The 22916-nt window shown below is 53.9% G+C and overlaps 1 protein-coding gene across 2 annotated transcripts in view; it reads right to left on the reverse strand.

The window, feature by feature from the left end:
- Window positions 1-683: 683 nt before the first annotated feature.
- Window positions 684-22916, reverse strand: part of ACSS2 (acyl-CoA synthetase short chain family member 2) — a 33672-nt gene continuing 11439 nt past the window's right edge. The window contains exons 3-19 of one of the 2 annotated variants that reach the window (XM_068419622.1): window positions 15812-15903; window positions 15164-15264; window positions 14793-14865; window positions 13907-13982; window positions 12382-12496; window positions 10760-10798; window positions 8769-8906; window positions 8344-8514; window positions 7343-7476; window positions 6678-6810; window positions 6161-6217; window positions 5781-5861; window positions 5232-5340; window positions 5020-5088; window positions 3604-3780; window positions 2734-2808; window positions 684-2524 (exon numbers count right to left, since the gene is read on the reverse strand). In XM_068419622.1, the coding sequence (XP_068275723.1) occupies window positions 2397-2524; window positions 2734-2808; window positions 3604-3780; window positions 5020-5088; window positions 5232-5340; window positions 5781-5861; window positions 6161-6217; window positions 6678-6810; window positions 7343-7476; window positions 8344-8514; window positions 8769-8906; window positions 10760-10798; window positions 12382-12496; window positions 13907-13982; window positions 14793-14865; window positions 15164-15264; window positions 15812-15903 (1768 nt within the window). In that variant the 3' untranslated portion in view covers window positions 684-2396. Of the gene's footprint in view, window positions 2525-2733; window positions 2809-3603; window positions 3781-5019; window positions 5089-5231; window positions 5341-5780; window positions 5862-6160; window positions 6218-6677; window positions 6811-7342; window positions 7477-8343; window positions 8515-8768; window positions 8907-10759; window positions 10799-12381; window positions 12497-13906; window positions 13983-14792; window positions 14866-15160; window positions 15265-15811; window positions 15904-22916 lie in introns of both variants that reach the window. The other variant, XM_068419621.1, reaches the window with a different exon arrangement.

Here is a 22916-nt window from a genome sequence, read left to right on the forward strand (position 1 = left end):
GTCCTGGAGCGCGGCTCCACAGCACTGTCCCAGCACAGCCAGTGGATGGAGAGCTGCTGGGCTGAGGGGGGCCAGGGAAGATGGTCTCCAGGAGAAAACACCCTCAGCCTGGAGCTGTGGCTGTGCTTCTGCTGGAGCAGCGAGAGCGCAAGGTTCACTGCAGCAGGGAGGAGCAGGAGAGCACTGTAGCACAGCCCAGGAGTTGCTGGAGGGCAGATGCTGATCAGTTACGAGCTGAAGGTGACACTGGGGACCAGAGAGGGGAGAGGCAGAGGCTGCTGGTCCCCACCGCTGTGCCTGGGTGAGGACCAGGCCTGGTGGGGTGGTGAGGCAGCTGTCGACAGTCCCCAGCTTCCTTGGCTGCTCGCAGTGGATGCTTGACTCTCCCTGGTGCTGCTCCTGCATGCTGGGCTTGATGAGCTTCAGTGGACCAAGGGTGGCTGGAGACCAAGGAGAAACTGAGGCACAGGCTCCAGCCCTGCAATCAGCGCTTCTGCCCTTGCCCCACCACAGACTGAGGCACAGCCATTAACTCCCAGTCCATGAGAAAAGTATCGCACTGGCAGTAACCTCCCCCTCCCCAAAAGCCCACGCTGGTTAGAGCAATGTCTGGGCACCCCTACTCTCCCCCCGCCTCAACAGCAGACAAGCACCTGCAGCCCCTGCACACACGTTTAAGCCTGTTTCCATTTTTTTTCCTTGAATTTTATTCCATTTTGCATAAAATTCCAGCTGTTTCCAGCCAAAATTACATAGCAGATGAAGAGTAACAGAGGAGGGGAGATGAGGTGGGAATCCTTGGCAAGGAGGTGGCACATCCCGTGGTACGGAGCTGTGGCGGGGGCATGCGTGGGACAGTGGCACGCACGGAGGTTACAGATCACAGACAAGGGCTGTGCCGGTGAGAGCAGCAGGTAAGAAGTGAGACTTGGCCAACAGCCCCCCCAAGTCCCCACGACACTCACCCTGAGCAACCAGCCTCGGAGGCAGCTGCCTGGTCCTTTTCAGCCCAGCCTGCAGGGGAAGCCTGTACCGCGGCACTCACCGGAACAGCTGTCGCAGCAAGTTTTAAAGCCCATTTTTTCCTTTGGTTTAAGTGCAAAATCAAACAGCTCACATGCAAGTTCCACACAGACATTAGGAAGGAGGCATCTCGCCCAGCTCAACCCAGGGCTGGAGTTAAACTAACTCATTTGAAGAAGAATGGCTTTGGCAGTACCCTTGTGATGTTCAGGCTCTTGGGCTGGAGGTTTGGGGCTTTTTTCCTCTCATCATCATAAAGCCCTGTCAGATTTAAGCACAAGCTAACTTTAAACATCTCCCACTGCTTTTTTTCCTGATGAGAAAACATCACCTAGGACTAACGCAGCCCTGCCTGCCTCGGTTTCTTGCTGTAGCGATGGGTGTGTGGTGCACTCTAACCCCGCGCCGGGTTTGCCTGCAGTGGGAAAGGTGCCCCTGCACGGCTGTTTCCCCTCCACCCTTTGGTATCGGCAGCACCCACTCCTACCCCAGGCCTCGAAAGGAGCATCCAGCTGCGCAGCCTGAGTTCAGCCGTGAGCTGGTGGCAGCAGAGCGGGTGGAAGCGGTGCTCTGTGGAGCACGTCACACCAAGACCTTTCCTCCTGCACCAGACATGGGTCCTTATCGTGCCTAGGGCCAGTGAAGGACCCTGGATTGGGAAAAACGCGCCAGCTGACACTGTGCAGCGAGGAAGCAGCAGATCTTGGTACCAAATTGCTCTAAAAACCCCCTGTTTAAAGCACAGAGCTCCCTTGAGCCTTGCCCCCCCCTCCCTTTCAGGCTAGGGGACCTCTGCTAGCAACAGGCTTGGACAGCGGATGCAAGACTAAAGCTCAGCTCTACAGTTATGAGTGTTTTTAAGTTCTCCCCCAACCTGCAGCACTCCGAGTAGCAAAGGAAGCTTAGCTGGCGTGTGGGCAGTGGCAGATGCCCCTCCCTCCCCTGCCTGCATTGAGTAACTCCAGCACCACTTCCCCTCCAACCCCCAAAGTTCCTTCCCACTGTGCGTAAGGTGCCAGGGCCCCTCAATTACATAAAGTTAATTAACATCCCCCCCCATCAAAAAAAAAAAAAATTAAAAATGACGAACGAGGTGCTGAAAAGCGAGGAGAACAAGTCCCTCTGTGCACGAGGCTGAACCTCAGATGTACGATACCCAACTGGAACACGACGCACACAGTCCTCCGAGGCACGGACACACCAGCGAGACGCGGCCTCTCCAGAGCCAGCCGTGCCCCCGTCCGTAACGTTTGTACATTCAATTCAAGAGGTGAAGGTTTCCTTCCCAGGGCGGACAGCGGTTGTTCAAGGGACCTGGCTCATCAGGACACCGCTGCCGCTACAGTTCTGCTCAGCAGGGACAGGTCACGCTGCTACTGTTTAGTGTCACATCTGCTGTTGAAAAGGTGTTTTATGATGCCCGGGTTTGCCAAGGTGGAGATATCCCCCAGATCGTGGTCGTTTTTGGCAATCTTCCTTAATATCCGCCTGGTAATCTTCCCTGTAAGGACAGCCACGAAAGGAAAGCAGGAGTCAGGATCTCTTCAGCAGCCTTAGCAGGAGTGGGGAGTGCCCAGACCTGCAGCATCCTGCTTGCCCTGAGGTTGCTCCCCCCATGAATTTCAGTGGCCTTGGACAAGCAATTTAGGGCTGATTTCCTTCCACTGGCAGGAACCACTCAGTCCTCCCCAGCACGACCGGGCCCCTTACCTGAGCGGGTTTTGGGCAGGCTCGGGGCGTACTGGATGTAATCAGGCGTTGCGATCGGTCCAATTTTTTCTCTGACTAAAAAAAAAAAAAAAAAAAAAGATATTTTCATTGTAGGTACTGGGAGATACTACACCCACCCTTCAGGCAGGCTGACCACGTTAAGATGTGCAAAGCCCAGCTCCTGGGGAAGCTGGTAGGGCAGCGCCCAGCACTGCACCCAAGCCTCCAGGCTGTGGGAGGGGGCAGCAAGACCTGCAACGCCAATGGGGCTATCGGCACATCTTCCAAAGGCAAGAGCGCTCAGTTTTTCACTCTCTCCGTCTTCAAGAGACCTCTATAATGGCTACACCAATCACTGTTACCATTTTCATAGAGCAAGGACTGATTTGCTGTTGGGTTCCTACAGAGAAGAAACCGCCATGGGTCCATCTCATGCGTTAAATGCTGCAGTCCGTTGTGGCAATGAAAGAGCTCCCTTGAGACCACAGCACAAGCACCCACAGCACTACCCCAAAGCAGCCAAACGACCCTCACAGCAAGTCACAATCTGCCGTGGGAGCCGTGCCCACGCAGGAGAGTGCTGCTGCCAACGAAAGCCTGCGGGTACCCCAGTCCTTCACGGGGCTGCCAGCTCCCAAGAGGCAGAGGTGGCATCACATGAGCAGCCAAAGGCTGGGAGAACTAATTTTAGGTTTCACCAGCCGTGCTCTCTAATCCAAGGGGGCACCTTGTCGAAGTTGTCCACGCTGCATTCCCCACACTACACACCCCCTTGTTCAAGCACCCAAGCCCTTAACCCTTCCATCGCCTGCCCAGCACTGTCCTCCCTCTCCCTGCCACGTAACCTCTGAAATATTCGGTTGTTGCTACCTTGTTTTTTCAGCTCATCCATCAGGTTCTTGGTGAACTCGTGGCCATCTCTCAGGGTCACGAAGCAGTAGAGGCATTCGCCTTTCAGGGGGTGTGGGTGGCTGACCACCGCGGCCTCCGAGACAGCAGCGTGCTCGAGCAAGGCTGACTCCACCTCTGCGGTGCTCAGCAAGTGGCCTGGAAGCAAGGAGAGACGGTGCTTTACAGACCCACATGGGGGTCCTGCAGCCTCCCAGAAGCCAGGGGGAAGAGGTCTTGGGGTGTAAAAGGCCCTAAACTACAGGTTTGAGAGCATCGATTTCATTTGCTTGAGAAAAGACAACAGTTGGGGAGAGAAACTCGTTTCAGCAGTGCAGGGGCTGGGCTGCCTGCTCACCTGCAGAGCAAAGCCACCTCCCCTGGCTGTTCTCCCTCCCCCCTTTAGGCTTCTTTCTTTCTTTAACAGATCATGAACTGTTCACAGCCACGGGATTAACCAAAGCACAGGATGAGGAGGAGCTGGATTTGGGAAGTGCTGCCCCCACGGTCAGCTGGAAGGTGCAGAGGAGGAAGAGGCTGGATCTGCAGAGCCCAGGAACTGGCCCTGCCACGCACTGCTCCAGCTCATCGCCGTGGGGAGACGAAACAACGCTCCACATCTCAGGGCAGGGGCACAACTCGCTCCTGTACCTGCACCCTGACATCCCACCCTGGCACTGCTGTCACAGAAAGCCACGGGAAGGTGCTCAACTCCCAGAATGATCAGTTGGTGGTGGATCAAACACTGCTGGTCAGATGAAAGGATCTAGTTTGACCCAGGGACAAGTACAGCAGCATCTCCCAGCCAGCGGTAAGTACCTGTAGGCTACAGCCTCCAGGAAAGGAAGGAGGGAGCTGTTAAATGCAGTACATGGAAAATGATGGGCTGAATCTCAAAGCAGCCGAATCTCAAAGACTCAGTCAAGAGAGGTGGGAAGATCTCCCCTTCTGTAGATACAGCTCCAAGCAGCCTGATCCAGCTTCAAGAACAGCCCTACATGGAGCAGAAGGTTGGATGAAGGACCATATGGTCCTGCCCACCCTCTGTGATTCCCTAAATCCTTCAGCACAGAGGCACCTTGGCTGGTCAAGGACCTCCTCTAAGAGGTTACAGAAGGTTCCTTCCCTCCAGTGCATTATCTCCAGAGGAAACGATGCAGAAAGTCACCAAGTCACAGACTCACCTGTCTCAGAAATAACCCTGACCCAGCAATTAGATCCACTTTGAGGACAGGTTGCTGGGCAGAGTCACGGATGCAGAACCATCCCCCATAAAGCAAGGTGGCTTTTTTAACTGGTGTCAGAAACAGAGGCAGAAGTGTCCCCCATAAAGCAAGGTGTCTCAACTAGCATCAGAAAGCACATTGGGTCATGGCTGAAGACAAAACTCATTCTTACCAGAAACATTCAACATGTCATCAATTCGCCCTGTGATCCAGTAATATCCATCCTTATCTCTCCTGCAACCTAAAAATAGCCAGAAATGACAGCGTGAGGAAGCAGTGCCAGCCCTCAGAGCCACTGATAAGGGATTCTGAGGCCAGGACATGGCAAGACTTAAATTGCTGTCCCCAGGCCTCTGCAGCCACGCACTCCCCGGCCAACCTTACCGTCGCCTGTCACATAGTACCCAGGGAACTTCTTGAAGTACGTGGTTTCAAAATGCTGGTGGTTTCCATACAGCGTGCGCATTATTCCTGGCCAGGGCTGCTTAAATACCTGATGGTGAAAGAGGCAGACCTGAGTCAGTGAGAGCAAAGCTGATAACCCAGGCTTGGCACCGCGGCGAGGGAGGTGCAGGCAGTGACAGAGATGCCAGAGACACAGCCATGAGCGATGACGCTCAGACACCTGCTGCCCAGTGCTGATCTACTGGGAAAGTCTCACCAGGCTCGGCGGGGGGAAGGAGCTTGGCTGAAAAGTTGTTCCTGTCCTCCTGCCTTGCCTGGGTGTACAAGTGCATTTACTGATCAGTTGGAACAGTTTGTTTACAGCACAAAGCTCCTGGTGAGTTATGGCAGTGAAGGGAGTTCCTACCACCCAAGGGGGTCCCTTGTGTGGACCCTGAGTAAGCAGAGATGTGTGTATGCTACCAGGAAGGTCCCAGAGCTCACGGGGAACAGACAAAGGGAGGGTGGGGAAGATCAGCCCTTCCTTACCAGGTAGCCTTCAGCTTCTCCTTCCAGCTCTTCCCCCGACTCGTTCAAGATGGCAGGGACCACACCGAAGAAGGGGAACGTCTGCCATGGGGACCAGAGAGCAAGGAGACATGGAGATGAGCCCAAGCATTAAAACCCCATGAAGCAGGGGTGTGGGAGGCAGGGCAAGGGCAGCTTTGGGAGAGGCTGTGGCACATAGGGCCTGTCAGCACAGCTGCACAGGGCCAGGCCTGGGATTTTGGGTGGTGGCCACCTTCTTGCATGCACCACCATCTCACAACCACCCTGGCAGGCTGGTAACCACCAGGCCATGGTACAGACAGTGCCAGCTGCTGCTGCTGCAGTGCCTTGCCCCTGGGGAGGAGAACAGAAGTACTCACAGCAGAGCCTGGCTTCATGGGGGTGGCGGCAGGGAGGGGTGTCAGCATGTGGCCACCCTGCAAAGAGAGGCAAAAACGAGTGAGTTTGGGCCATGCCTGCCCATCCTACAGCTGTTTGCGTCAGCTCTGGTCACATCATGTCCCAGTCAGACACAGGCTGCTCGGGGCAGTTGTAGCAATGGGGCCTTGGGAAGGATACGGCTGGGGACAGGGAGCCTGTGTTGGGGCACAAAGCTTTGGAGCTGCTGGGGGAGAGAAAGAGAAGGAGGAGAGCAGTGCCCAGAGCAGACCTTAGCAGGGACCCTTTGGAGAGGGGGGTCTCCCCTTGGAGCCTGTTTGAGGTCCAGGAAAGAAAGAAGAGAAGGGGAACCAACACTTGCAGCCACATCGGAGTCTCCTGTGCAAGCAAAACAACTGGTCCACATAGAACCAAAGAAACTACAGCAAACCTGCAGAGACACCCTGCAGGGAGCACAAGGGAAAGAGAGGTCCCATGAACACCCAGGCGAGGACTCACTGTCTCTGTCTGCCAGAACGTGTCCACAATGGGACATCTTTCTTCTCCCACCACGCGGTAGTACCACAGCCAGGCTTCAGGGTTGATGGGCTCGCCGACAGTCCCCAGCACCTTCAGAGACTTCCTGCTGTGCCTGCAGAGAGGAGAGGGCTGGCAGGGGCTCAGCACGCCATGGAGAGCAGCAGCTGCTGCCCAGCAGGGCCTGCAGGAACCCCTGGGCTACCCAAAGTGTACTTGGGGCTCCTGGGTGTTGTTCAGACCCGTCTCAGCCCTGTTCCATGGGGGAGGAAAGGAGATCTCCATAATTTTGGTGTCTCCCACTGCAAGCTCCCACTTGGCTCTGCTCCATCCCTTCCTTGGGCCAAGGAGCAGCACACGTTGGGGAGCTCTGCCCAGCACTCCTCTGCGAGCTTTGGGTCAGGAGCAGGGAGAACCTGCAATCTCTGAGCTTAGCTGCAGCTTACAGTGAAAGAGACCTGCTCGGAAGTGCCATAATGAAGGTAGTGCTGGGAGTGCAGAAACAGGGCCTGCATATTGCTGTGTAGAAAGCAGATCCTGGTCTGTTCAGAAAATACGCTGGGGAAGCTGCTGCTCAGAGAGGAAGCTGGGGCCCCTGGTCCCCACCAGAGCCAGGGATCCCCATGCCACTGGGGACTGTCACTCACTTTTTCACTGGCTCCTCCCCGTGCTTCATGAGCAGCCGGACAGCTGTGGGTGCTGTGTAGAACTTGGTCACCTTGTACTTGTCAACGATGCTCCACATTCGCCCGACATCTGGGTAGGTGGGGACACCTTCAAACTGAGCAGGAGACAGGGCAGTGACACAGCTGTTCCTCACTGCTACCAACCTGCAGCACCTTCCCAAGCAGGAGGAGCTGAGAGCAACAGGGAGCAGCAGCTGGACCCTAGCACGTCCCTACGGGAATGCCAGGGGCACCATGCAGTGAAACCAGCCCAGTCCAGAGACCTCTCTTACTGCTTCCTTGGGATGGATTTGGCATCACCCCATCCCAGATGTCCTAGCAAATGTCTCCTAAAACACCCTAGCAGCACGGGCACTTGGGTGGCTACCACACTGACACAGTGCCAGCAGCCCAGATGACCCTGCCCACATGGTAAAGGGCAAGAGGTCCAAACACAGTGACAAAACCACAACCCAAAGTGCCAAGAACCCCAAAAAGCACTCCCTCAACATGACAGTGATTTTCCTGCTTGCATGTCCCCAGGGACTCGGGCACAGGCCTCTGGCTCCCTGATCTGTCTACACGTTACAGCCATACGCTGCCAAGGGAGATACAGGCGTTAAATGCAGGTTGTCAGATCAGCATCAGCAGCAAGAACATCACTCCCTGCTCCTGACCCAGCTCTCACATTACCCCACAGCAGCCCTAGCTCCCCTGGCACACAAGGCTTGTACTTCTCAGGGAAAGAAACAGGGGAGCATTTGAAAAAGCAACCACCCAAAAGCCACTCACAGACCAGCCCCGCCGTCTGCCACCGAGCAGTCACCCATGCCCTCCTTGGGGACCACCACCCTTCCTCGCAGAGCCCAGGGCACCGCACGCAGGTGAGAAGCACACATCACAGAGTGATGCAGGGATGCAGCTCAGCACCATGATCTCCACTTTCTTGGAGTAAAAGCACCCAGCCGCCATCCAGCACTTACTAACACACTAGTTGCCCCATTTGCCAAAGGTCCGTAGGTGAGGTAGGAATGGCCCGTTATCCATCCGATGTCGGCTGTGCACCAGTAGACATCCTCAGGTTGGTAATCAAACACGTATTTAAATGAGGTGGCAGCGTAAAGCATGTATCCACCCACCGTATGCAGGACACCCTGCAAGGAGAAGGCAGGCAGCTGTCAGGGCGAGCTCCCACCACGGCCCTCACCCTCCCAGGCCAAGCTGAGCATCACCGCTCTGCTGAGCTCCAACAGAAGCTGAGCACGAACGACCAGCACAGCCCCTTTCCCAAGACCTCTGTGGCTCCTCTTCTTACTGGGGCCTCCTAACGTGACCCTCACCAGTTCCCGGAGCTGAGGTGTCACTGTGGTTCAGCCCGGCCCCGTGGGCGGCGAGCTGGGACGCATACCTTGGGTTTCCCAGTTGAGCCGCTTGTGTAGAGGATGAAGAGCTCGTCCTCCGCGTCACACCACTCCGGCTCACACTCCGTGCTGGCACTGCTCATCAGCTCGTGCCACCACATGTCCATGGCTGGGTTCCAGGGGGTCTGAGGAAAGCAGATGATTAAAAACAAGCCTGCCCAAAAGCGAGGGGTGGGGGGACGAGGGGTGCAGCCCCAGCCTCGCCCCCCTCATGGACCATGCAGGCTGATGTTCACAGCACAGCTTCTGCCCCAGACCGCTTTCCTGCAAACCATGCACCAGAGCTGCAGCTCCCACTCCAGCAGCTCCTTCTCTCAGCCCACAGCCACGAGGAAAACCTTTAAACACGGTCTGGCTGCAAGACCTGAAGCTGGTTGTCCAAACCACTGGTAACGCTGGTGGATCACTCTCAGCAGCAGCAGCAGCCAGGAGAGGGCCTGCAGCAGCAGCAGCTGCTCTGCGCTCTCACAGCAAACAGGCTCCTCCTGGGCTGCCCGAGCTGCAGGGGAGCAGCGAAGCAGCAAGCCTCACGTAGCATGGCCACACACCCACCGGTCCCGCACACCTTGCAGGGAGCCCTGCGGCAGCACGGCCCCAGACAGGAACACGTTGGGCTCACACTGCTTGGCCCTGCAGCCCCGAAAAAATCTGTTATCAGGATTTTAAGGTAATTACCCTGATAAGAAGTGACTGCTCCAACATGGAACCACCCAGCACTGGCTGCCTGAAGGAGCTGCTTGAGGATGCCAGAGCTGTAACAGAGTCACCAGCACTCGTGGCTGACGGGCAGAGGTCACGCCGGGAGTTGTGCCGGCTGGCTGCCTCTCCAGGGTGGCACAGCTCAGGGCAAGACCTAACTCCACATGACCTTCTCGCCTTTCCTCAGAGGAGCTTGGGGGCAGCTGAGCAGCCAACACTCCCCAGCCTCAGCACAGACCTCCACTCCCCAAATCTCTGCGAGGGCAGGCACGCTGACCCAGAGCCTTGCAGCTCCCAGCTGGGCCACATCTCTCCTGGCAGAGCTAGCGCCCATTGCGCAGGCACAGCCCACGCAGAGTCCCCACAGCTCCCTCAGCTGGGGTGCTCCAAGGCACGGGGAGCAGCCACGGGGTCACAGGGGACCCTCTGCAGCCCTAAAGATGTTCATGTGCTGTTTGGAGGCACTGGGACCCCACAGCCCAGCATGCAGCTCCTGCACACGTGGTGCAGGAGACACTAGCTGGACAGCTCGGCATACTTGAGCCCCCTTGGAAAGCCCTCACAGACCCCCAGGGCTCCTGGCTTTACATGGGGAAGTGGTTTCCACAAGTCTGTCCCACCAGCGAGCTCCCAGCAAGGCACCACGTCAAACAAGCCCACAGTAGACTCACACAAGCCCATCCAATAGATGCTTTCTTGCATCCCTCCTTCAAGGATCCCTCCATTTTAGCACCCAAATTCCACTGCCCCACAGAGATCAGACCCACGGCATGGCACGCAGCCCCTGAGGCCAGGCCTGCCTCTGCCTGCCTGCTCGCGGGGTCCTGGGGCCACGGCTCCTTGGATGGGGCAGGCAGAATCCACATGTTGGGTCTGGAGCTCCAGGTTTGCTGCCTGTGGCGGATGATCCCTGCCAGCCTCCCCGCAAAGGGAAGCACGTTGCGAGAGCTGCTTCTAGAAGGCAGCGAGACGAACCATCACCCGGCCGCTGGCAGCGCATCCCAGTGCTCTGCACGTCCCCGCTCAGCACGCTGACGCGCACTCAGGGGGGTTTACGGATGCAGATTTGTTTCCAGCAGCACAGCTGGTGTCACCGCATTCACCCCGACACCGTGGGGAGCTCTGGCCAAGCGGCGAGTGGCATCTACCGCTAACATGCACCTGCTGGTGACCCGGTTAGGAGCACGTGTGGCCGTGCAGAGTCAGCGGTTAGGTGGAGTGCTGGAGGGGAAGCGGAGGGGAGGTGCCATGGGAGGAAGGCAGTGCTGTGTGTAAATACCTTCGGATGGAGTCTCTGTGAGCTCTCAGTCTTTTTTTCCTGTTAAAAATCCACAAAGAGGGTGTGAAAGACGAGAAGCGGAGGATCCACAGCGGGCTTTGCAGGCAGGGAGCTGGAAGCCCACAGGCCCGGATGCTGGGAAACCATCTGGGCAGGCTGGAGAGCGCTCGGGTCCGGGGCCAGGCCAGGAGATGCCCTCTGAGCAAAAGCCCACCCGTTTCCATCACCTCCCCTGGGTACCCGCTGCCCCCTGCACGCAGCCAGCTGGGTGCAGAAGCACAGAGCCAGCATCCAGCCCACGGACCGTCCCAGAGCGTCACACAAGCCAACGGCACGGTAAAAACGTGCTCACAAGGGAAAGCCATCTTTAATAAAGTGTCTGAAAACACGTAAAGCAGCAAAAGCCAAAGGGTAAGAAACCCCCTCCAGCCTCCTCTCTCCTCCTGGGACACCCTGCACAATAACCTCACCTCACCAACAGCGACCAGCGCAGGGACAGGCTTCTCTGCAACCACCCGACCAGGGAAACCTCCCCCAGAAAGGCTGCTCTGCTCCACTTGTCCCACCCCTTGGCAGCTACCCTGCCCTCGCAGGAGAAGGGGCAGAAGAGGCCAACGTAACACAGCCAGGCTGGCAAACACCGAGCAACACTCCAATAAAATTAACACGGCTGAATGAGGAAAATTAATGCAAAGGTCCAGAATCTGCCAGCCTCCTTGCTCCAGGGGTGCGCACAGACCATCCCTTCTGAGAGCAGGGCCCAAAGCTCAAGTGCGCTTCCCAAATACAACCCACTTCTGAGCAAGCAGCAGCCTGGGGATAACCCAATGCAAATAGTCACCAAACACACAGGGACAGAAGGCACCACTGCAGGACACGGAGCTGTCAGGTGGCTGAAAGCAGCCTGCCTTTGAAGCGGACGCAGGCAGCAGGTAGCCGCCGGGCCCAGCAGGACTGCGCACCAGCCTCAGGAGCTCAGCGGGCAGCCACGGCTCCACGACACCTTCTCCTCCTTCCACCCCCCTCTCGCCACATGCCTCTGGCCCACCACATCCTTTCATCTGGTTTCAGTTGCCAGGGAAAGCCCCAGCCCCGACAGCTGACACGGGGACTGTGCCAGCACACAGAGACTGCGCTATTCCCAGCGTACGATTGTTGTCGTGTCGGGGGCTGCGTTGAACCCACGCCACGAGCACAAATCTCCTCTGTTTGTCCTCTCCTGCTTCCACTGTCACAGCTACAGTGCAGGGCGGCATTGGTCTTTGCACAAAGGGGAGAAGATAGAGGGTTAGGAAGGACAAGTCCTTCACTAGGCAGAGGAAAACGGGCACCTTGTCCTAGTGGCTCTGGAAGATGTAACCCCAGTGTGCTCTCAGGGGTCCTGGGGGCTGATAGTGAGCCATGGTGTTAAGGGAAGCAGCGGGGAGAGGATCTTGGTAAGGCAAAGGAACCATTTTTCAGACTGCTCACAATGCAACAACAGCAAGGAGGGGAGAAAACAGGAGTGGGAGTCAGGGAACAGGAGCATCCAGGGAAGCACTGCAGTGGTTTTGCACTGATTGATTTGCTGGGCTCGGGCCCATAGCAATAAAATCCCCGCTCTCGTCCCCCCAGGAGCATACCTGTACATCCTGGCACAGCCTTTTGAGAGGGGGAGACTTGCTGCACGTCCCGTCCACCGCTATCTCTTCCCTCCCCAGGTGCTTCACCACGACGCACTTTTTCAAAGGGGAGCCCCTGTGAAAGGCAGGAGCTGTCAGACCAGGCTGCTCAGGCCAGGGCTAAGCCTGCCCTTCGTGGGCTTTAGAGGCGGCACTGGAGGCAGAGCAGGGGCCCTGAGCTCCTTTTGCTGAGCTAGAGCATGTGCTGCCACGCAAACTCCAGGCACACCATGCACTGCCAAGGGACACCAGCCATGGACACAGAGCTCGGAGAACAGGAGAGGTCTGTCCACAGCTTACTGGGGATTTATCGGGTGCAGGGATCCCACAAGCATCTCTCACAGGTCACTGCTGGGGAGATTGCTTACAAATCCCAAATTTGCCCATCTGTGACCACGAACAAGACCTCCCACCGCACCCAGGAGATAGTAGGTGGCTGCTCCCATCCCTCGGCGTGACTGACTGACTGATTCAGGAGGAGGAAAGGCTTCCAAAGCCAGATTATACATCGAGCAAATGAGTGGGCGTTTGTCCCCTCATGAGGGCCAACGCAGCCTACCTATAATGCAAACAAAATGATCTTATCTCCCTTCAGCCCTGTCAGGGTACCAACACACTGTCTCCATCAGTTAATTCCCAACTTCAGGATCACTTCTGTCCTCCCAGGCACCTACTTTTACAAACATATAAGCTTATGTTTTCAAGTTTTAGAGTGTTAAGTTCTTTTAAAGAGTTTGAGTTCGTAACATGCATACTGTCTGCCCCAAATTTTCATATTTGATCTAACTTACAGGACCACATTCAGTCTCATACAAGCTCTGCAGACACTGTGTCTGTAAGCTTGGCAAAGCCATTTCACCATGATTATTTCCTTTTCTGTGAAATCTGATGACAGATCTGTCTGTCTCTTTAGGGGTTACAGTGTCTCAGTGAAGATGCTTAAAAAAATAAAGCAGCTTCAACATACGCTTGTGTGCGGTCAGGCCCTGATCCTATGCACGTGTTGGTGCATGTCAGCTGGAGTGCCTGTTCCTGTTCACACAGCCATTTCCCAAACTTGAATCATTTCCGGTTTATTTCATTATTGTTCAATTAGTGGCTTCGGAGCAAGGCTTAAGCCTCCTCTTGATGTGCCCCATGGCACTGTGTCCAACTGTTCACAACTGCAGTATTTCCTCCCACTCCAAGAGCTGCTGCTGCAGAGCTGGGAGACCTGCCATGGGCCATAACGGTGGTGGATCAGTGTCTCCTGCAAATCCTCCCATCCAATATGCAGGCCTTCAGGTCAGAACGGACAAGAGGAAAGCTAAAATATTTTTAAGGCGAGGGAGTCGAAGCACATATTACTTCTGAAAGGCTCAGGAATGTAGCGCAGCTCGTGTCTGACCTGCTGCAGAGTCTGCCCACCTCTGAAAACTCCCATTTCCATTTGTGCAGGAATAGGTAGTGGCAGCAACACCCTTCTTACAAGGGAATCCAAACTTACTTGTCTTTACATTTCTGGACGGCTTCATCTGCAATCTGCTTCAAGTTGATCAGCTTATCCCCTCGATAAAAGGCGTCTGCAAAATGGTAAGGAAAACATTAGAGGGGCTTCACAGCCAAGGCAGCCTGGGACAGCTGGAAGCAACAAGCAGTTTCAGGAGGGCAGAGTAGAGCTCATGCACTGGAGTGAGGGAAAGCAGACAGGCAGCTGATGGGAAAGGTTTCCTAATACGCCCTTTTAGCCTAGAGAAACAGATGCCAAGAGAAATGGTGAAATTCCTTCCCTGGGAGAGGTTCCAATCTGACCCGACAAGTCTCTTGGGAATATGCTGTGGGAAACAATCCAACACAGCCAGAACACAGACTGCAGTTTAGTGGGTCCTTTCCATGCCATGGACCTATTAATAAAAACACTATTTTTTGCACTATTGCAAAAAAAACAGCTGGAGAAATGCAGTGGGCTTACATGCAAACGCCACCGCTTTATTGATCCCTTGCTTTAAAGGCTGAGAGCTGCAGCAGCAACGTCCTTGAAATTAGGAAGGGAGGGAATTCTCATTTTAGGACTGCCTCATAAACGATACATCTTGCAAACATCTGGCTGGTTTTGAAGAGGCACACGGACGAGAAGTGTTTGCAAACATGTTATTAGCAGTTGGTGACATCATGCTTTACAGGACAAAGTGGGCGGGCTGCTTAGATGCTTCACTGTACGTTCAAAGTGGAAAACACTACTCAAGCACAGCTACAAGCAGCGCATCCGCCTCGTGGCAGCTCAGCTGAAGCACTTGCCCCTTCCTCTTCCATTTCCAAGTGCATCTGGCTTTAAAAGAAAGACCTTCCAGACAGGCAACAGTACTGGCTCAGAACACAGATGCATGTTTTACCTGCCGTGATGAGGAGAGAACAACCGCAGTCAAGAATCCGCTCGCAAAGAGAGTCCGCTGAGAAACCTGCAAACTGACAGAGATCACACGACCATGTCAGCAATAACACATAAAACCCCCAACCCAAAAACCCAGCAGCAGCTGTGCAGTTCATCCATGGTGAATGACACCACCAGGCACTGATGGAGAGAGCTAAAGGAGCTCGTTCCACAGTTAACGCAGAAAAGGGCTAGTAAACAGTAGCACCTTAATTTAGTTTCCATCCATCTCATGGTCAGCACAGAACCTTCCAGCTCCTCTCCCAAAAACAAAAGCTGCTCCCCCCAAAGAGCTCAGCACAGAGAGCAACGCAAAGGGCTTGTTCCTACCACGATGCAGTGCAGAGCTCCAATCCTGGCGCAGGCGAGCATGGCTACAACCAGCTCCAGGATCATGGGCATGTAGATGGAAATGCGGTCTCCTTTTTTCACCCCTGTGGAGGGAAAATGAACGTGGCGTTTGTCAAAATGAACATGTCACATGTCAACAGAACAGGATACAGAAATAAACTGATGATTTTAAATCAACATTTGTATGCACACAATAAAGCTGCAGCTGGAGTTAGAGCTGAAGCAGCCTTGGGTTTTCAAGCCCTATGGCTCTTGTAAGATGACTGCAATGAACACTCCACATTCTCACTGGACACAGCCCTTGAAGGAGGCAGAAATGTAACCAGTGCCCACTGCTCGTTGGAAAACCCCAGAGCAGGAAGTTTTGAGCAGATTTCTTCCTTGTACAGCTGACATGACCAGCAGTGATTACTCTTCACAGACAGAGCCAGAGATCAATCTCCAAAACGGTGTTGCAGAGCAAATCTGTATCCACCCTGCTTTACAACTGGGGAAGCAGAGAGAGAAGTGAAGCATTTTGCACAGAATTACTCAATAGACTGGCAACCACACAACAAATGAATGCAATCTCCAAAACCCCGGCCCAATGCCTTCCCAGTATCCAACGCTCCTATTGCTTCAGCCGCCTACCTTGGCTGCGGAGGACATTGGCAAATTGACAGACTTTGTGCAGCAGCTCGCTGTATGTGATCTTCGCAGAATCCCCAGGTTCGTTCCCTTCCCTGGAAAAGAAAGGCAATATGGGTTACTGTACAAGCATTACAAGGTAGGAGTGACGCCGCAAATTCAGAGGCACTCACTGATTTGGACAACACGTATGTCCTCACGTGCCCTTCCGAGCACAGAGTAACCAAACCCCAGAAATCCAATCCTGGCCTAAAGTTCTCCAACAGTAGGAAAATTTAATCCAAACTCCCCATCCCTGTGTAGATCACTACACCTGAAAGCAACTGAATGCATGCAGTGAAAATACATGGTACTTTCAGAGAGGCAAGAAGGGTCCAAGAGAACCAAAGCTAAGAGCATACACGCTCAAGAGCAAGCCAGGATTTACGGCACAGAACCCTTGCTCACATGCACTTACATCTGCAGATATGTCTGCATGAAACATTGGCCAGTGTTGTCATGCAGCAACACTCAGCCCTTACATACCATCTGAAGGACCGGGATGGGATGCCAAGGGCTGTCTTATTTTCCAAGGTCATATATAAATATACCCGTGTATATTTTTTCAGTGCCGTGCCTGCTCTGCATTATTCTCTCTGTGGTCCTCCATGAACCAGCTCCGGGCTCCTGCAGCCCAGGTGCCAGTTCAGTGGGACCTTGCCATTAGACACACCGATGGGAAGAAGAGCCAAGAGCTGCACCCAGAGATGGAATAGGAGTGTCACATGCCCATGGAAATGGTTTACTACCAAAGTAAAAACCAGCTAATTTTAATGTGACACAACGCTTCAGCCATGCAAATGAGGTGGCACTCCCAACGGATCAGGAGATTAACGAGGAATTTGAAATGACTTCATGCTCGGCAGAGCAGCGGTCTCCCACACCCGGGAAGGAGGGAGATACTTTCCCAGGTCTCTCCCCAAGGCAGCCAGCACAGAAACATTAGTGATCCGTGAAAGAATAGGGGTATCACACTCAGCTGATAGTCCCCTTGGAAAAGTGTCCCCTCGAGTACGCGCAGCCAAATGAAAAACAACACCGGTGCTGGGGAGAAGCCAGGCAGCACCTCTGTGCCGTGTCCTCCCTTCGGACTGCAGCCAGGCTCCGTCTAACTTGGGAACAGAAACCTCACTTCTTTAACATCTCAAACAGTCCAGAGCATACAAAAAATATGTACTGAATTCTAGCTAAAGCTAACCACTGCCCCCCGTTCCGCTGGCAACACAAACAGGAGGAGGGCTGCTGTGATGCAGAAATGCATAAAGAAACACCCTCATTTCTCAGTAATTCTGTGCCATTACACGTCAGCACAACAGTGACCGTGTGCTCTGACAGCGGCCGCAGTCCTGGTGGAAACCGCTTAAGAGCTGGGAGAGCCCCACTGATACAAGCTCTGTGCCTCCTGCCCCGTGCAGGACAGGGGGTTCAGAACTGGTGGCTACACGTGGATCATCCCACTCCAAAGCTGCTCGTGGATCTGCTGCTTACAAACATGACACGTCCCTCTTGGTACCTAGTTATACTCCTGGCTTCCAAGGCACTCTGCAGCAATCGGGTCCGTCAATACCTGCCCCGACGTGCACAGGGCGGTGTATCTGCCCTCCAGTGGCTCCTGAAAGGGGATTCCCTGCTTCATCCTTTATGCAAGTTTGGCCCCTTGTAAGTACAAAGAGGAGAGAAACAAGGATGCCAAGAGAAAGAAAAGTGTGGGAATGAGAACCAGTGCCAGGGCAGGCGGCTCAGCCCTGGCGCCTGAGCAGCTTCCTCTCCTTTCCTCATAACCAAGAGCATCACTTTGAGCTAAATGCCACGTGAAACCACGAGATGGGGTCTCAGCTAGTAAAGAGAAACGAGGAAATCAGAGCGTTTCCTTTTTGATTCTATTACTTGAGGGTCAAAGATCCAAGAGCTGATTCCAGTGCTGGACTGCACAGCTGTAACTGATCTGGCTCCAAGAGCGAGCACCTGCTCCTGTCGCATCTGGCTGCACATTAAGTGCCTTCCCTCACTGAGCAGAGGTTTTCCTTGGTGCACCCACACCGCAGGTGTGGCAACATCTAGGCTAGCACTGTGCAAACCTGCTTGGGTCCAGATGTGCAGTATTGCTGTGTGTGCAGCTCTGCTCCTCAGCCATGAGCCTTGCTATGAAATAGCTCTTAAAGACAATCACAATGCTTCCAAATGCAAGCTGGAGCATCCCAGCCCACTAATCCCTCACCTGAAGATCTCTGCACTGGGGTCTGCTGGGCGCTGCAGGCAGGCCCTGAGCAACCCAGCCCAGCATAAATCTGCAGAACAGGGCAGGGAGGAGGGACCCCCCCTTTGCCTGTGCTCTGCTGCAGCGTAGGATCTAACTACAACCTTTACTAAGAGAGAAACACGCCAGGAGGAAAGGCTAGCACAGGCTGTCACGTCTGGAAGACTTCCCACGTAAGGCAGGCAGGCAGCCCGCGGCCATGTCTGCTATCGGGGGCTCGGCTGGGTGCTGTAGGACCTGCCCTGCCCCGAGCCACCGAGGCGCAAGGCACCGCTCAGACATCCCTGCTCTCCCTACACACAAGAAGCGCATCTCAGATACGCCAGGTCCTCCTCCTCGCTGGGCTTCGGGAGGGAAATTCAGACCAGGGAACACACCCAGGCTTGTCCTCGAAGCCAGCACGCACAGGGCACGGTGGGAGAAGCGCAGAGCAAAGTCAAAGAGAAGTTAAAACTTTTGCAAGGATTTTCAGAGGGCTTTCAAAGTCCTTTCCATTCATCCGCGTGACTGCAAAAGAGCTCCACTAGCATCAGCGGGGGAAACCTCAGGCTTCAGATTTTAAGACCATCTTGTGTTTAATGGGAAATGAGTCACAGCCACGTTTCTGCAGGACAAGACGCCTCCTTTTCCCCCATCTCCGGCAAAGGCCTCCAAGCAGTCTCTCAAGAGCAGGCAATTACTTTAAGTCTCCCCGCGTCTGAAAATAGTCTGGAGTGCCCACAGCTACGCTCAGCGGGCTACAGCAGCACTCGGAGATTGCTCTGTCCTCTTCTCTGGCACAAAAGCCCCGAGGATTATGCATTTTAGACAGGGCATTTAAAGGAATGCCCACTCGCATGCTACCATGTCCTCTGTGCGTCAAAAGTGAGCCTTTGAAATCCTGGCAGCAAAGTTCTGCGAGCAGCATCTTCCCTTCGGTGCCCATCGGATAAAAGCAAGAGCTGTCAGTCCTGAGGCTCCCACATGGACTCGCTTGTCCAAATCAAATTGAAAAAGGAATAAAAATAAAAATAAAATAAAAAACCTCACACTTACGAAAACATTACCGCAGTGCTCGCCTCCATGCCTACAGCGTGCAGCCCAAGCCGTGCAGAATCCAACATCCCCCAAATATAACCTCTTCTAAGAACTGGTGATGGAAATAGTTGGCAGCGGCACTGTTGCGATTGCTGGCGTGCCATCTTTGATCTAACAGCAAGCCCTCTCCTCAAAGGGAAGACCAATTTTCAGCTCCCCAAACTTCCCAGATACATCATTAGATGAAATACGTGATGAAACACAGTTTGAGCCTGATGTTTTTCTCATCTCCCTCAAACCGAGTCCTGCATTTAGCAACGACTAATCCAAAATTTCACAGTCTCATCTGGGTCACAGCAGGAACGCGTTTGAGTTTTTTTAGCACTTGAGAAGCCCGTGTTTTACATACTGCATCTTGCGTGTACGCTCGGCTGGAAAAATGCATTTTTTGGCCATATGGTCTCAGCTGAACCACCCATCGACTAAGTAAATGCAAGTCCTTTAAACTAAACACACAGATGCACAAGCAGGGACCTTCCGAGGCAGGCTTTCTCCTAGAAGTCGGTGCTTTGTTGAAAAAGTCAGGTTTCATGCAAAGGTGCTAGCTTTCTAGCTGCCTGCAGCCATCCACTGCCAGGACCACACAGCCCAAGGGCAGCAGGGACCATCCCCACAGCGGTGCGCAGGACAGCGGTGCCAAGGTCTGCACAAAATAGGTCCCTGTCAACGTACGAGAGGAAGCACAGGCTCCGCAGAGCACTTATCAAACTGCTCCCGTCTGCCAGCAGCTAAAATAATGGGCTCTCCGCTTCTGAACAGGCACCGTGATGCACACAAGCCCCGTGGCACATGGGTCTGGTGGCCTTACCAGCATCTCAGCAAGAAACGATCACATGGAGAGGTCACCCTGGGTTGGGGAGGAAGAAAACTTCAGGTGGCAAACTTGAACGCTTATCACCTCCGTGGCAAAACCAAGCTTAGAGAAGGATCACGGACTGCCTGCTCAGCTGGGGGTTTGATCTTGGAGATGTAGAGCTGCACACCCATTTGATCTGGTGCCCATGAAGGTTGAGCTTACCTGTACAACCGACCACATCGGCTAAGCAAAAGATTTAGTGTTGCACATAAAGTGTGCAGTAGGGAAAATGGTTTGTCGAAGCAGGCAAGGATTTCTCGAGAGCCACGTTCACTCGAGCGTTGACCCTGTGGAGCCATCAGGGATGTGGAGCAGCAGCGTGGCAGAGGGAAGCTGTGGCCAGATGCGCTTGTGGGTGTTTGCAGTAAAGCAGGTTAAGAAGTTCTTGTGCTCTGCCAAGCATCAGGGCTGACTACAGGGCTTTTCAAAGCACTGGCCTGCTTCAACCACCCATCACGTAAGCAAGCGTTACACTGCCCAGCCAGGCAAGCTGAGCGCGTCTCAGCTGTAGGATAACAAGCAGTAGGGAGGGGTGGTAACTTCTTAATCTGCTACAGCTCAGTGGCCAAGAGGATGTGCATTTCCCAGAGCACCCAAATGGACCAAGCAAAGCTGACCCGACAACAAATCAGCAATGCGGTTTGGTTTTCTCTTCCACCAGATTTCTAAGTAACAATTATTTGCATAATTTGTTCGAGTAACGGATGAAAACAGCTTCCCCGGGCAACGCTGCCTCAGCACTTGCACCGAGCAGCAGGAAGCACAGGTTGCATCAGTGGGAATTATAGTTTTCAAGGTAATTGCCGATGATAATTGTGGTTTGCAAGGGTTATAAACACCACTAAGAGAAGCTGGTGTACAGGAGAAAATGATGAAATGAAGCCGAGCAAGTGAAATGTTATGGGTTTTCAAGATCTGCCAGACCATCTGCAGAGCCACAGGCAGTCACAAACAGAAAAATCACAGACCAAAGCACCCTATGGCACAGCCAAAGCCTGTCCGACCCCTGTGAACACTCCCACTGAGGACCAAAGGGGCTGAAGGTCATTTAAGTTTCTCCTCTAAGCTCCTGTGACCATATCACCCTTAAATAAAAGCACTGACCCAAAGTTACCAAGCACAGCTGGGGTGTGGGGCACCTTAAGTTTTCAAAGCAAAGCAAACCACCTCAAAGCCACCAGGTTTCATTCCCTGAGCAGTAGAGAGGCAACGGCAGCCCACAGAGCAGTTTTGGCCAATGCAGGAAAGAGGCTCTGTGTTTTAGCTCATGGATAGCACCCTTAAGGAAACAGGGACTCCCAGTTTGAAAACAGTGGTGGGAGAGGGAAAGGACCCTTTCTCAGATGATGCAACGTCAGGGGGAGAACTTGCACAGTGGGGAACTGCAGAAAGCCTCCAGCAGAGCAGAGACGGGGACTGTGGGAATGTCCACCCTAAAACATCTCTGGTGCCATCTAAACAAAAACAGGCTCAAAGCCCAAAACCCCTCCTAAGCATGGGACCGAGCTGGTGCATGAGAGGCATGGGATGGAGACAGCAAGTTCTCCAGCTCCTGCTCCACCACCAACCTGCCCCCAGAGCATGGTACGAGGCGAAGGAAGGAGCTTTCCTCTACCGCAGGCTCCTTCATGGTGGCATGTCCTCATGTGCAAGGTCACCGGGGGCAGCCAGACAGGCTCACGGCTCCTGATCCGCCCCGCGTCCAGAATTAGAGCAGCCGAAATGCCAGGCAGCGCTTGGCAGGGATGAGCTCCTGTCATCTGGGGAACAGGCTCACGTGCACGCCGCATGGGCAGCGAGAGCTCCAGGCCTCCCCGACCACGCACGGGCTGCGTGCTCAGCTACGGCGGCCAGCAGCTGCTCACAAACCTCCTGCTGACATTTGGCCTTGGCTGTTCTCAGGAGACCCGGGAAACCTGCGGCCTGAAGAAGGGTCTGTCTGGAGCCAGCTTGGTGGTTTGGGAACAACAGCCGCCAAGACTGAAAAAATACGATTTCTCCCTCCACCCCCAGCCTTGCTTTTCCCATCTGACAAAGGAACGGTACTCAAGGAGAGAAAGCCCTTTAAACTCTGTCCTTGAGAAAACAGATTACACTGAAATGTGAAGTTTGGAGAGACCAGCTGTGCAAGATAATCAGAAAAAGACACCGTTTCATCGGAAAAAAATGCTTGTATTTGCATGGATTGTTGTCCTGGTTTCACTCACTGGGATTTGGTTTCAGTTTGTGGCCAACCATGGTGACCAAGGCCCTCAGCAGTTACATCCAGGGCAGCTGACCCAGGCTGGCCACAGGTGTGTTCTATGTCATTGACATCAAGTTCACCATAAAAGAGAGGGTTTGCTGGGAAGAGGGGGGGCTCTTCCTGCTCTCCTCACCTCTCCTCCCTTCTCCCTCTCCCTCATTTCCAACAATTGCGATCCCTGGAGCAACTTGCCGGTGCTCTATAGATAAGTATAATTTTGTTTCTTTTGCATTGTCATTTATATTGATTTCTTTATTTCATTAAATCTCTTTAACTTCAACCCACGAGTCTCCCTCCTTTTCCCAATTCCCTTCCTCACTTGGGGAAGGGACATTGGGTGATAGAAAAACTGTTTATTGTTTAGCCCTGGGTGCGGGCTAAACGAGGACAATTGTTCAATATGAAAACGCTCCTAGAGATACTGCCCAAAGCAGAAGGGTCTCCAGCAGGATCTGCACCACCAACTCCAGGAGGGAGCCAGGGGTGAGGGGTTGAAATGGGTTTGCAAAAAACCTTCATGAGACTATTTCATAATAGCCCTGCCCACACTTACCGTCACCTGTCTCCCACCACACTAATGCATGGCAGCAAATACCCAAAGGAGTTCAGGGAAGGCTGAGAGGCTTTCCTGGTA

This window comes from Nyctibius grandis, chromosome 28 (genome assembly GCF_013368605.1).
Source record: "Nyctibius grandis isolate bNycGra1 chromosome 28, bNycGra1.pri, whole genome shotgun sequence".
In the NCBI taxonomy this organism is placed as follows: Eukaryota; Metazoa; Chordata; class Aves; order Nyctibiiformes; family Nyctibiidae; genus Nyctibius; species Nyctibius grandis.